General features: G+C 41.7%; 1 protein-coding gene across 8 annotated transcripts in view; it reads left to right on the top strand.

Annotated features, from left to right (window-relative positions):
• LOC124305271 (protein phosphatase Slingshot homolog 2) overlaps positions 1-15,624 on the top strand; it is a 183,024-nt gene that overhangs the window by 144,885 nt on the left and 22,515 nt on the right. For 7 of the 8 annotated variants that reach the window (XM_046764502.1, XM_046764501.1, XM_046764498.1 and 4 more), the window contains 2 exons: positions 10,025-10,203; positions 12,755-12,820. In XM_046764502.1, the coding sequence (XP_046620458.1) occupies positions 10,025-10,203; positions 12,755-12,820 (245 nt within the window). Of the gene's footprint in view, positions 1-2,683; positions 2,937-10,024; positions 10,204-12,754; positions 12,821-15,624 lie in introns of those variants that run through there. The other variant, XM_046764504.1, reaches the window with a different exon arrangement.

Genomic DNA, 15,624 nt, shown 5'->3' with positions numbered 1-15,624 from the left:
CTTCCGCAATAGAGATGAAGGGGCGATACACGAATATGCATATTGGAAGTAGAAATGTTTTGTCAACCTGGTGAAACGAATTACTTCACGAACTTTAAGATTAACTCGACTTTCAAGACACTTTTCAGCAGTATTTATATTACTAAGAAGGTCACAGTTGGAAACGATTAGTAAAGTTCGAGACTACCAAGGATATCCATCACAGTTGTCATTCGACATATTTCAGAAAAATGAAGTGACGTTCGAACATGTGGAGACTCGATAATTGCCGAAAAGAAAGCTGTGGACGGCCAATGAACACAAAGAGAAAAAAAAATAAGGGAGAACAGTGTTCACCACAGTGGAATAAATTGCAATGAGGGTAAGGTCTGCACACCTTCGAACGTGTCATACTCTACGGTGCACTCGAGCCGTGGTTCGTTGCGCGCAGTCTGGAGTTAATTCGACGAGGCGAATGATTCGGGACATTAACCCCAGGAAAGTGTCAAATGCAGGGCTGCCAGAGCTCGAGTACGGCCGACCCCTAAATTTCTAAATTTCTCACAGCTCGTTGAGCCACCGCTGTAAGGTTATATACCAGACCGGTTTTCACTGTGGGAAAGGTGATGCGACTATCCGTAGAAATATAATTTGAACGCTGTAATCGACACTCGCGTTGAAGATTCGAGCGATGCTTTAGTATTTGACGTAAACCTCTCGGTACCCAATCGTTCCGAGAATGGACTGGCTGATGGCTCAGAGTCTTCGAAATACCGATAGCGACGAATGAAGTTGAAATGCGGATGAATAAGCCGAGGACTGACCTTTCTATGCAGTCGGATTGTACCATTGTTGTAATCTCTGTTTAATGCAGAGCAGGGAATAAAGACGTTGAGTCTTCGTACAAGGAAGTCTATGAGCAACGGTTGAAGTGGGCCATACCCAGCCTTGTAGCACTGTACCTCGTGTAATTAACACCGTGTGGATTAATTACGAGGAGTCAAAATGTCGCGGGACTCGTTTTGGATTTCACCGCGACACCCGATAAAGTTGCTCCACTTTCAAGGCCCTCGCTGTACACGGTATTAATAGCTGGCCCGAGTAGCTTGCGCTACCGGTACAGTGCATCTAATCAGTCTCGGCCGTTGGTGAAAGAAGCATTTTCGTTGTACGATTGGTTCTTAACCTATAACTTGAGTTTGGAATAAGCCTTCGAAATCGGCAACTCAGAGATAAATATGATAAATCGTACCAAATTTTGGGTGAGAAGAGCAATGACTTGAAATTTAGAATATACGCAATCATGGTGTCTCAAGTTCCGAAAGTAACCGAGACGTCTGAATTAATGAACAGCGAGTAAGGAACTTTGTAACTTGTAAAGGAACAACTGTCCGTTTGTTTTACTCCAACGGCAATTAAACTGACTAACAATTTCGACCAAATGTGTTCGGTCGTCAGACATTTGATCTACCGTGAACTCTGTTTCACCTTGTACAACTTGCTCGAGATAACCAAATTCGGATTGTTAGCGTTACTTCTTGATGCAGTTGCATGTTTTCTTTTGTTGGATATTCTTTACTTCGCATGTTCGACAGTTCGTTGTGCGATGCTTGGAAACCATCGATCGAACGTTCCTAGAGCTCGAGTTGTCTCATGCCGCTCCAATTTCGTAGGAGTCTTACGTGTACGGCTTACCGCAGTATCCGCTGAGAATCCCAGCTAGTTGAAACCCGGCTGTAGTAGAACAAAGAACCGTAGAAACTCTGGGCTTAGCGTTTCGCTGTGTGAAAACTTTTCCGATCCATCCATAACGTCAAGCAACTAAGCTCAGAGCTCAGTTCCATGAGAATGGATATCCGACCCGTTGCATCGTTACACAAGGTGCGATCGCGTCACGAGCCCAATTGGATAACTGCGACCGGGACTGATTCTCCTAAATTGGTTTCAGTGAGAATCGGTCCCCAAGGTCAAAGGGGGGAACCCAAGCCGTCTTGATGGTCGTATAATAGCGTAGCTATTTTCCGGGTGTAAAGACTGGTTTAGCGTTGGAAAGTACAATTCGAAGGAGGGAAGTAGAATCGTACCCACGATACTTGACGTTCGAACTTGTGATATTATGAAGCGTTTATCCGATAGCTCTTCCAATGCGGCTCCGCTGATCCGGGGCAGGGTTGACATCTGTAAAAGCGTATCTTTCATGTTTTAGTTTATCAAGTTATGGCACCAAGATATTACAAATTTCCACTATATCTAAAGTGTCATTCCGGATCAGCAATCCTTCGACGGATCCGTCCGACTGTTGCATTCGTAGTGTAGAGCACTTATCAGCCCGAGACTCACGGTCAACCGATTAGATTTTTTTCACCAGTGGAGATATCAGTTGAGTGGGAAGCTTTGAGGAAGCAAGTTTGACAAATGCGAAGTCGCGGCGGTACATCAAGCAGTGATCGCTTCCCCGTACTTTCTAAAGGTGTCGAACAGCGAAGTTGTATTTCTAATATTAAAAACTCATTATTCGAAACGTGCAGTTTGTAGGTGTGTCTGTGTGTGTTTGTGGATAAAAATGGAGTACGGTAACGAGACGGTGACGCTTTTTATGGAAAATCAAGACACTCGACGGTTATCATCCAATTGCTGAACACTGACAGTGAGCTGTTAGCGAGCTTAAGCGAATGATTGCAGGCCTACTCTAATAAACAGTTGGATGCCTTACTATTCAAACTGTTCAGCAAGCGTGTCGTGTTTGAACGAAGTGATAACTCAACGAAAGCCTTGGGAAGTTCCAGGTACACGGAGAGGCGAGGCGTTCTGAGTTGGTCAACTCCCAGCTAATGTTGGGCTTCACTATAAAACAGAGTCTATACTGAAAATCGAGTATAACGATGCTAACGAACCCTCGCGTCAAGACAAAAAGGGGCTCCGTGATGTGCGGTGGGAGCAAAAACTTTAGCTACAAGGTACTATTTATTATCAACACTTTTCTCCTGCAAAGTGGTTTTTCTTTTCTTTTTTTTTTTTTTCAAACCTTCTCGTTACAAATCGCATTATCTTATTCTTAGATATGGCTTACACTTTCCGCGGTGCATTTTTGCTGGTAGAATTTTCTTATTTTTATGCTCGAGTCTTCGACTGCCAATTATGATCTCTTCCTGTCCGATGTATCATACGAATATACACGTGTTTATGACCCATGCGACACATTCCCAGTACACTAATTGCCTAAAGCTAAATGCTCTCGGATCTTCAACTATTTTCCATAGCCCATTCACGATGATAAGTTGTTAACTTGGAATCAGTGTTTACTCGAGTGTCGAGTTACGGCTAACCTCAAATTGCTTACAATGATTGCAAATCACTTTGAATGAATTTAAACGAGTTCGAACAATCTTCTAGTTTCAGTTACACCGATTTCAGTTTACTATGGATATTATTCTCCGCTCGAATGGTTTTTTTTTAAATCACCGACGAGGGTCGAGAATAAAACAGTGTTTGATAGGCTTTTAACAACTTCAAGTGGCACGATGAATTCCGTGCGAATTACTTTGAACTGATACCCACGGTGGACATTTCTTCGAATGACCTAGATCGCATTAAACGGCATTCAATGAACTTAGGTGATTTTGAAAAGTTTTATATTTCAGTGACATGCGATGTTTTTCCCGCGCATTTCAGTCGTTCGAAATATTAATTTGCAATCGCTTCCAACAATTATTCGTTGGTATTGCCATCCTCAAGTCCTCTCAGTGCAAAAAGTCCCTCGAGGATCTGTTTATGCGGAATGTGAGTCAGCTACGCACTAAGTGCTGCTGCATTACCAAATATGGTATCTCCTTTCGTTCGTAAACGTTTATCATCGGCTTGATCTAGAGATAAGGTAATTTGATATTTAATGAAGCATCATACGCCTTATCAGGTCATTTGATTTGCCGCGTGATATTGTCACGAAGCCGGCAGTGCGCCTCGCAGGATTGAAAGTATTGAATTGATCACGCCGGTTAGACAGAGAGTTTGTTTTACCTCGTGGCAAGCTTACCGTGCCCACCGTTTGCGAAACTCATCCTAAGAAAAGAGATCGTCTCGCTTCATATCGTTAAATAATAGCGTCGCGTCGTGACAGACTGGCGCACATATATAGAGTTGTAACGTTTATAGAGAGCAACGTTCACAGCAGGAGTACCAGTTTCGAATCTGAATTGGTGTTTCTTGAAAGTGAAACTGACTCGATTCATCGTCGAATGACTTTCGCCCCATCGGTATACCCGAAGAGTTATTAAATATTTCTACGTACCTGGGTCAAATTTCCAAGCTGGCTCTTTGACAAATATAGTACTAAAAATAAGTTGTGAAATAAGATTCATCGAGTCGACAGGCTTGGCTTTTGTGTTCACGTGCTGTTTGCCGTATACTCTACTCAGTTTTTCTCTTCGGTTGGTTATGTTTTACTCCACGAAGAACGAGCAAGTCTGTAGAAATAATTCGCCTTTTTTTTTTTTACCGCATTCGGTAAGAGTCCCTTTCTCTACAAAGTTGCTCCACGTAGTTTGTACCGATCCGGTGCACCGTTTAATGTATCGTGTTGCAATTCGCGTTCCGGACCTACCTACCTACCCACCAGTCATCGATGCACCTAGTCACGTTCTGCTCGATGTTTCCAAAGGCTAAGGAACGTGCAGGCCCAGCGGATGATGCCTCGCGATCTCCGATCCCAGGATCTCCCCGTCTTTAGCCCGCCTACTGACGCGTGCAAATATCGCTGTAAGTCGGTTCGAAAGTTGTTACTCAATTGAAACCTTAGTACATGATCGGTACCGACACAATGGAAATCTTCTCATGATGCAAAGAAAACAACTAGGACGCTCTTCGTAAATGACTATTATTGAAACACCGGAGGAAGGCTGACGCGAATTATTACGTGCGGTGAGGAATTGCACTTCGAGTTGGTAACATCCGTTCACGCTTGATCGCTTCAGCATCTTAATTTCAACCGTCTTTCGGAGCATTTCTTCCGTTAACTGTTCTCTATTCAGTGATCGTAGCAGGTGCTGGAATCGAAGATAGAGACAGAGACGCCCTTCAAACGGACCAGCATCTTTATCGTCCGATTCACTGTTTAGACTCCGTTGATTGAAGTAATTGAAATTGATGTTTGTTTTCGAGCAGACACGATAGAGCTACTGTTCACTCTTCCTGACCGCATTCAGGGTCAGAATTTTACTGTTGATTTGACAGGCAACTTATTTAATGGAAGAGAAAAGGTGTAACCATTTTCGGAGTCATATCTGCCACCTCTGAACCTTAAAACCTCGTAAATCAGGGTAGCCAGAATGTCTATTGTTGTCTGTAAGTAGAGTCGAACACCCGCGCCTTTAGTTTATTCATTGGTTGGATAAGGAACGAAAGTTCTCGCCAGACAGAAGAGGTCATACACGTATTTACACAACGGTGTAAGTCTGCTAGCGGTAAAACTGACTCATCGACGGAGGATAATTATTTGTCTTGCTTGCGTGTATTCGTACGTAGTCCGCTGATTAACGCCTTCTAATTTGTAGCCGGTGTCTCCAAATACGCGAATACTGTCAGTGGGTCATACGATTGTTTATATTACACGGCAAGAAAGTCCTGTGAGAGTTTTTTTTACATGTCACAGTTCAGCTTCAGTTAACTTCACATAACTTATTTGGCTGTATTTTTAACTAAGATATCTCATTTTTTTTTTTTTTTGTTTTTTTGCATCCCAGTCGCAGTTCAACGCGAAATGTTATAAGTTTGATGGTCAGAACGTACTTATATTTATTTTTCAAATTTATCAATTTTCATCATCCGCTTCCTGATTCACCTCGCGTCAATTCCTGCGAGCCTTCCCCATTCTGGATCAACCTGCAACCAGACGTAACATTCCTCGCATGTACACTTTCGATTTGTGCAACGGATAGGCACAGGTGAGCAAATCCTCGCGGGTCGAATTGCACCGAATGAAATGCCGTGGGAAGATATCTCTGTTGATAGACTAACGTTTGCAGTCGGCGGAGGATCGTTTTCTCAGCTAACAGAATGAGCAGACTAGCGAATTTCTATCGACTGTCACCACGCAGTCTAGACTCATTGGAGAAGGGAATTTCTTTTACCAGGACAATTTATTGGGCGTTAGAAGAGAGTGTCATACTAATGGTCCGAGTTTGTCATCTTGGCATCATTAGCGACGGACAAACAACTGACGATGAAGTGATTTTACAGGCCTCCACTTCCTATAAGATCGCCTACAAAATTAGGCAATGTTGGTGCGGCAGTTGGAAAGTGGCTTTGGAGACGGTCAAACAACATTGCAACAGTATATTATTAGATTCCGGGACCGTTAGGTGCCTCGATAAGCGTGCCATAGCGGACTTTCGATTGTCTTTGAAAGCACTCGACCCGCCAAGTCGTGTCGGTTCCTCTTCACGCATAAGGCACACCGGGCAAGGCTATTCGTTTCACGTCCGAAGCTCACATCACGTTTCAGATCTTACGGTCAGTCCTGAATTATAGCTTGAGGTGAAATTGGCTCGGCTCGGTCCGACTTATGCCAGTGGCAATCCTTTGGTTGACTAGGTCGAGTGGTCTGTTCGGTCGACAATTATGGTGTCGAGTTTTCTGATGACTAAATATAGAGGTCTGGCTTACTGTTTGGTCTCTTGACGGCTCACCGGCACACCTGGGAACTTCTTTCGTCTTCGTTAAAACTTCCATTCCCGGTCATTTGCCTGAACTCTGCAGGACATGCCGAGCACCGGCTGCGATCTTCAATCGAGAAAAGAAACGGAAAAAACGGGGTAAAACGTCTCACAGTCGTTTGGCCGGTCCAAACGTACTTCCGGGTCATATTATAAGCTGGAACAGTTAACCCCAATAATATTAATTATCCGTCGCCTTAAGTTTTACCGTACTTCACGTATGCACACCAATGCGTGCAGAGTCGTATAAAACGTTTTAAACTCCGACGAGCGGTTCCTTCTGCGCGCTCGTATAATAATTATACATCCCATATATAATTATACACGCATGGTGTACCGTTGAATACTCGATGGTATAACATAAGCGCTCGAAATGCGATCATCGAGGTTTTTTTTCCCCTGTGTTTTTGGTATTCATGTTATTTATTACCTCATACCGTGTCGCATTTGCTTATCTCGGGAAAATAAGGAAATTATATCCTTTTACGAAACTACAGAGATGAGAGCGATGAAATCGGCATATAAGTGGTTGGATGCTCGTAGCATATCTTTTATTCTCTTAATTCCAATACGGGATATGCACAAGCATGTCCCACAAATTAATCCGTCGAATGTAATTTCCAATCAGGAAGCTTAAAAACTAAGTATATCCTGTTGGAAACGCTCTACCAACCTCGTCGTTGTTGTTTGTCGTTTCTTTTTCGCTCTAGAAGACCAACCACCTTCAGACTACACACCTAAGATATAACAAGCCATTCAAAACTTTGAACCTAACCTAAATAGAAAACAGCAGTTGGACAGTTATTTGACGAGGTTGAATTAAGTAACGTCATCGTAAGGAAACGTTGAGGAAAATCACTATTATCTTATTTTTACAATGATTTTGAAGGCATTACGGTTGCACAAAATCTGTATATTTCGTTTCATTATTGTTTACTGAATTTCAGACAGTTCGAAAAATGCAAAATAACGGTTTTTTTTCAGCGTGAATCGTTACGATAACGTTACTAACTTCAAAACGATCTTAATTGACGATATTTAACCAATCGACTAACGCAAGAATTTCCTGTAACGTGCTTCCAGTTAGCTGCTCACTGTAGAAATCACGTCGACGTATTTCGCAGTATCTTTCGCCAATCATTACGTCATTCCATTTCGAATAATTTACACGGTATCTTTTCCTCCGGAAGAGTTTATAGAATTTTCGAATTAAATACTCTACTTAAAAAAAGGCGACTTCTAACATAATCACGTTGATCAACAACGCTCGGGGTTGTTGGTAGGTACTACGATTATTATTCGATTCGCGAACAGTTCGATACCACCGCAAACGCCTGCGTGCAGAAGCAGAGTAGGTTTGCCGACCGTTAAATGCTCGTTCCTTCCTGTGTAATTACTGTTATCACATTCACTTGACCCATGAGCGATTCAGGTCAGCAATTTCCAGATTAATACACCGTTGATACGACGATAACGAGACGCTATGCAACCAGTAGGTAGAGTCTAATCTGCCGACGCGAACAACTGTACCCAAGAAGAGATATAAATCCTGACACATAATACATTATAAGTACACACGTGTACCAACTGGACGTTGCGCTGCTCGCACAGATAGTTATTTAGGTGAGCACCTTGCTCGATTTGTTCAACCGTCATACGCCCCGCGAGAGTTCGCTGAACGAGATAACGTCCGATGTACATAAATGTTACTTTTATACCTTGTTAGATCGATCAAGGATTACGGTAATAATTGCAACGGGCGTTATTTCTTGGGAGAGAAATTCTTCCACGGTAATATCATTTCCAGAGTAGAGATAAGCACGTCCAATATGGTACACTAGGTGCAACGGAAATACGCATACGTACCATGAAAAGTCGCTGGTGCTGCAGATCGAGGGTTGAAGTCGGATAACATGGTTCTCCAATTACTAGAGTGGTAATTAGAAGCGGTAAAATTTATGGCAGAAAGTGCAGCTGTTCGGTTTACCGTAGGTGCTCGTCTTCGGATTAATCCATTTGACTAATGAGAAACTCGTCGGTCGGATCAGTTCATCCATTTTTTTCGTTATTTGGTAACCTGGGGCATGACAACGTCTCCTTCGCGGTATAGTATTACAATTTCACCGTTCATTACTGCTGCTACTCCTGCAGGTTATAACCCAGGGACTTTCTTTTGTACCGCTTTGTCACCGTTGATGATAGTTCAAAACTACGACGAGATAAATATACTTGCTACAAGAGAAGAGAAAGTTCATTTCCGTTCCAGCGTGCACCGTGCTCAGTTGTATAGCCAACTTATCAATGGTGCTACTTCCTTGTTGAAGAACTGTTGTTGCAACCGCACCCATGTTAGTGGTCTTCGACCTCCCCCGTCTAGTTTTGCAAATCTCTGCATTCCGCGCACCTACATCACTGATTTTCATAAGTGAAAATCACATTTCCATGGTTCCCAGTTTACTGCTGCAACAGTCGATCAGTATGCCCGGGGAATACATGATCTTGGCTTTTCAAGCTTTGTTTTACTGACAACTTTTACCGATTCAAAATTCCTTCAACACTGCGATTCGATACGTTTCTCTTTTAAATAATGCTTTGGTTGTATGCACCTACGTAAATTGAAAGGACTCTCCAAACGAACATGAATGGTTACATCCGTTCGGTAACACGTTGGGAGATGACGACTGTGGCGAAAGTTAGTCTGAGTTATGGAACACGGATAACGACTCGAAGACTTCCGTTTTTCGCATCATTTCCGCCTATTACGGGCAACCTTTCGGAGTCTTCCGATGTCTGGAGAAGATATCAACTGTATTTATGGATGGTGAAGAGCAATTGCTCGACTGGCACACACTCATTACACACATGTGTGTACATATGTGTATATATATATGCGTAAACAGCTGCACTGGAGAATAAGATACATAGTTCATCGGTGCAATTATTACTGTCATGGTCGTCCGACTGAAAGGAGTAGGCGCGTGAGCGATGGTCGAAAGACTTCCATAGCCAAGAAGAAACTTGCTCCAATAATAATTCATCTAATGAGTATAATTATATCCTAACATACGTTGTATAGTTATCGCAGTTAGCTGCTACTCAGTCCGCGCGTATATCGTACCAACATTTATGTGCCGCAGGTTCTTGCTCGCATTTTTCAACGTCAATGGCTTGAGAAAGCAAACCGCGCGATTCCTTGATACGAGATACATTTCTCCTGATTTATTTCACATTCATTCTTCGGTTGAGAAAGACATTCCGTCAACATTGAATACTCGCTATCGACGTTCTTACACAATTATAAACGTTTGAAAATTATCGATCATCTTTGTTTCCAGGCTGTCAAGTTGGAGTCCGTTCATCCTGGAAGGACGCGGTACCTGGTCGTAGTGTCCTGTACAGGCAGACAGGATGCGGAAGAGAGTTGTCTTCTGGGCATAGATTGCCACGCGAGGGCAACAGTTGGCCTCGTTTTAAGAGTGCTGGCTGACACAGCGATCACGTTGGACGGCGATGGGTGAGTCCTAAATGTTCACCCAAATCTCATCACGTAGATTTCTTGGCTCGCGTGCAGATAAAAACCTCGATGCTTCTTTAACCAGCGTCGTTTTTGTCGGTGAAACGAAGATAAGCCAACCATTCTCGGTCTGTCTAGCGTTAAGAGAAGCAAAAGCTGTACGAATAGTTTACTTAAAAGCGAGCGGTGCAGTGCTTGATCATCGCGCATCACTTTCGCATCGTTAAATTTAATTCGCCGCGTTCCTGTGCAAGCTAATAACGTGTATAAAATCGATTAACGACTCCTCAATGAGACACGCTTATAGTGCGATCTATGCGCCGGTCAATTTTTTTCTAATTATCGTTTTATCATCGCTCCGTGTGAGAAGATATCGAAAGTTTAAAGAGACGCCGAGGAAAGTAATTACAAAGGGCTGCGACTGCGGAAAATTTTTGTCATTTCCTGATTTGTTTGTCACGGTTTAACAACGAGAACAACTCGACGTTTGTTTCATCGTTCACCGTTAATCTTACCGAGTACACGGTCTCTTTCTCGACAGATTATAGGTTCACTGTTGAAGGAAATGGTGTACCCAAGTTGCGTAATTTGCTCGCCGTTGGAAACCTAGATTTCCGCGAATCGATTACTGGATACTGATCAGAAAATAAAATTAAACAAATCGCGCTAGAAAAGCGTAGAAAAATGTCTATTAACTTCTTAGTTGCGGACGGTGAGACTTTTTATTTACCATTTTTGTCTCGTCTCGATCCACCGCTCACCCGTCTTTGTACTTTTGAAGCTCATGCCTCTTCATTTCGACGCTGCGATCTTTACGAGTCATTCTTTGTCAACTAGGCCACTTTTTTTTGTATATCTACCCTAATTGCTCCGTTTAACCGCAGCACCTACTTTTCGACGAAACATTCTTTTTACAAGTCTCTTTCAACCAAATGCCGAAAAGCTACGTATCACTATTACTTGGTATAAAGCATGGACATCGTCGTACAAGTTTGTCGAAAGAACTGAAGGAAAAAATGTCCCATATATGGATGAAAGTCTGTGAAATAGAAAAGATGAAAGGTAATCTTCTCGCAATCTGTGAATTTTTGCCTTCAAAAACTCCTTTCTTTTGGACCTTAAAACCACGAAATTAGGTCTATTTTCTTTTGAACAATATCAACGATTCATCAGACGAACAATATGTTTCAAGTAACAAAAACTGTTGAATACTAAAAGCCGTTTCTAAAATTTTGTCGTGGATCGTTACGAAAATACTGTCGGAAATGAATCGCATTGATCACAGTTGTAATTTGGATATCAATTTCTCTGATGTGCTTCATTACTTTTGAAATACGCGAAAGTACAGAAAATAGTATTTTTTGAAAAAGTTTCACGAGGCATGTCCGTGGTCTTGACCAATTTCGCCTTCCTTTCTCGGAACGATTTTATTTTTTTGACTCAGTTTAGGAATCGCTGAGTACACGCGATCCTCGTTTTGAATGGCGCGTGTATAATCAAGCTAATTAGCGTCTGCTATACGGAACCGGGAATACTATACGCAGTTTCGTAAGATTCCGGTTACCGTTACCACGCGTCGTGCCCTGCGCCCATTTCTTCACCCACCGATACCTTTAACTCTATCCATTCTTTATTTCTCCTTTTCTTTACCCGCTGCAATAACAACTCTACACGGCAATTCCGTCCGGTCAGACGATGGCGAGTATAAGGTACGCCTACTCGATTAATCCTGCCGAAATATGCAATTACTCTCGATACACATTCGGTTGAAGAGAGGAGAAAAAGACACACAGACAGACCCAAGGAAAATACACTGTAGCAGCAGCATCGCGATCAAGATACTGCAACATTCTCTTGACTCACAATCGTGGCGTCCAATTTTCTTACGGATGCTCAATTTACTGCAATGCGTCATCGGTCGGGTTACACGAGATATGTATTATATGTATAGCTATACATCGAATCGCGTATAAATTATTTATCTCCAATTATACCGCAGTGCAGAGACTCGGCAGGAGTGAAACGTTCATTTATCAATCGTCAGCCGATGAATAATGGGCTAGCATACATACGCGATCAACTCCTGCCAGATAAGAGGAGCCATGAAACAAGATACAGGCACCTGTGTTGGGCTACACTCATGTGCCAGTGAACCTTGAATCGGAAGGTGACAATGTCTAACCGGGTCATACGAAAGAGAAAAGAAGCACGACTTCTTCTCCGGCGTTATTCAATTCTATTTTTTCAATTACGCCAAGACTGATACGGAATAATTAGAACAGATCATCCGTTGGAAATGCCATTCTTCGATGTACATACTGACAAAACGCGAGACTTGAATACGGTGCGTTCTCAGGTACATATCACTTTTTCCCCAACCACTTTCCGATCGTGTTTATAAGATTCAATTTCGCCCTGCACACTAGTGCGCAAAAAAAAAAAAAAAGGTAACGTCCCAATCATAATAAATTCAACTTTGATAAGCAGGGTTTGTAAAATCGATTCGAACAATCCTAACAATAATTTTTATTTTTTTTTCGTCTGGTTACAGGGGCTTCAGCGTCAGCGTTTGCGGTTGTCAGCACATCTTCAAACCAGTATCCGTGCAAGCCATGTGGTAAGTTTACTTCTTCAAGTCGTACAAAATCATAGAATACCACAAATTTCATACACTTGCAGAAATACTTTCCACCATATATACCCTGTACCTATACGTATAACTGTGCGTGGGGTTAATTTCGGAGATGCGAAAGGACCAGGTGCGTAACCCCCTTGGAGGGGGGGGGGTGGGGGGGGCGAAATTTTCTTTCCCCTCTATTTTAACCCTTCCATCATCTCACAACCATATTTTTCCATACGGGTCTCAGCTAACGTTAAATCCTTAGAGCAAAGCACACTTGTGAGATTCTAGAGAGTGAGAGAGGTATTCAGAAACACTGTCCGTCCTTTTTTCATCTCTCTGCAGTACATTGTCTTGGATCCCCCCCCCCCCCCCCCCTCCCCAAACATGCCTTTTAGTTACACGCCTGGAAAGGACGCTTGTTTCTTGTGACGACGACGACGACGTTCGTTCGAGTAACGAGGCACGGGTAAATGAGTCTCGGGGTCGCATGAGTTTCGACTTAATAACCACATTCAACGGACAATGGATAATGGTTTACAAATAATTGGATACACGCGATGGGCTGACCGAGTCTGACGCCCACGAGAAAAGGCGCAGATGACTGACAAGCTTCGTCCCACGATTAGTCTCTTAGAATATGAACACGTACGGTGCTGGAAATAGTTGAAATTTCTGCTACAGGAATTATAGTTTTATGAAAATTAATATTTCAAGACGAAATATTGGAATCTAAATAGTTTGATCGAAAAACGGAAGTGTCGTCTTGATTTTGTACGTTCAGAAATGTCCGGATTTTTCGTTGTTTCGTCAAGACGTTGAAAATTATCAAATTCGCTACTTTAATTACTCCTTGTTACTCACGTCGTCAAATTATTGCAAATTTCATCACAGCCGAATGAACAATTCAATTTGTTCGTTTCAGAACTTCAATATTTCTGATTCATTGAACCGTAAAAATGTTTTGAAACAACATGAAAACAGAATCTTGTTTAATTTGCATCAATGTTCCATTATTAACATTTATTCGTCAACACTTTGTGAAGTTAACTATATACTTTGTATATATGTATATATATATAGACTGTTTAAAAAATGAATGAAAATATTTAACACAATGATAATTGGCGCGTTTTGTTTTTTGTTTTTTTTTCAACGGTTTACGGTGTAGAAATTAACGTCGTTGCTGGACTCACGCGTCCCAAATACCGAGGAAACGCCTAGTTAATTTGGCAAAGATAACGGTTTTACGCTAAAACTCGCAATCTGTGTCGGCTTGACTCGAGCAAAGATGAAATTATTTCTAAAAATAAGTATTGAAGTAATGTTAGAAGTTATCCCGCATTCCAACAAGTTGTTGAAATTAAAAAAAATTTAAAAAAGAAAAAAAAAAAAATAAATGCCAAGGCCAATTTATGGAATTTTATCGTTGATGATACTTTTGAATCTTGAAACCAACTACATACTATTATACTGGCTATAACTTTTACACCGAGTGTAATATTGTATAAGCCTCTCGTTCTGGCGTCGGCAACATTTTTAATTACTTGATAGGCCATCAGCGACCAGGAAGATGTTCAGATTCCGAATAGAGATGAGATGAAAACGTCCGCCCACCTTTTTTTTCGATCGTACACTTTGCTCGATCTCACGCGTTTTGGTTCTCAGTTAAGATCAAAGTATCTGCCACCCACAGTTGGGGAAAATCAAGTTTCGCTGTCAATAATCTGTTAAACTCGAGCAATTCATTTTTTCTGAAACTTGGTTCCCGAGAACGTTTTCGAAATTACTGATTCCGAATCTGAGCTCAAATTTTGAAAATTCAGAATAGGGGTTGAAATATGGTTTTCGAAAAATCTTCAAATGGCGAGCTCGGGTTCTTCTTTTTAAACTTTGATTTCAGATTCGGAATCAGTGATCTAGAAAACCTTTTGGCAACGAAGTTTCAAGAAAATTCATTCCTCGGTTCGGGTTCAAAATTTTCTCCCACGATGTAAACTTATGCAGCTCTGTATTTGCATATTTTCGCGAATTGCGTCCGATGTTTATACACGCTCTAAAATTTCCATTGTTTGTTGTTTCTCTCTACGCGTTGCTGGGCGTGTTCAACGTCCATGTGTTTTGTTCTTCGTGTCAAAGATAATATGAAAACAAGTTGTTTGTGAACTCTGACTTCGTAGCTCTTCTAGAATTCTGTAAAAGTACAAGTCCGTTGCTTTTGATAGACGGTAAAAAATCTTGGCGTCTTACAGACTTCGGTATACGTATACGTTTAATAATTTACCAATCTCCGCCTCTGTTCACGCGTCATATTATTCGCAATTAATTCTCCGATCATTGTTACTGGGAACACAGCGCCTACAACAACGTTGCTTTTAAGCCGATTTTCAATTTACTTCTTCCTCGCTTTGTAGTGCCGCGCCATTTTTGGCTCGCATTAATTTCTGCACCGCACAAGCGGGTATATTCCGCATGCAAGGATTTGGTCCCGATCTACGTCTTCGATGTTTGCACCGCCACAAAGTCGCTGAACAATTATATTTTTTTGAAGGAATTATTGCATACTTTAGTAGAAGCAGTATTCTAACGTTACGAACAAAGAAGTTTAAATTAATCGAACAGATACTCCGGTACTTCTTTCAAAGTAATTACTCGCTATTCAGATGCGTTTACATGCATTGTAATGTGTAATCGCAATTCCCAAGCTGTATACCATAATTTGCTATTGAATTGCGTCCAATAACTTCAACTTCAATTATCAAATTGATGAGATTTCAAATGACTTGAAACTGAACTCAAGA

The sequence above is a fragment of the Neodiprion virginianus genome, chromosome 5 (genome assembly GCF_021901495.1).
Source record: "Neodiprion virginianus isolate iyNeoVirg1 chromosome 5, iyNeoVirg1.1, whole genome shotgun sequence".
NCBI lineage: Eukaryota > Metazoa > Arthropoda > Insecta > Hymenoptera > Diprionidae > Neodiprion > Neodiprion virginianus.
Note: the sequence above shows the minus strand (reverse complement) of the source record. Positions and strands in the feature narration are given on the sequence as shown.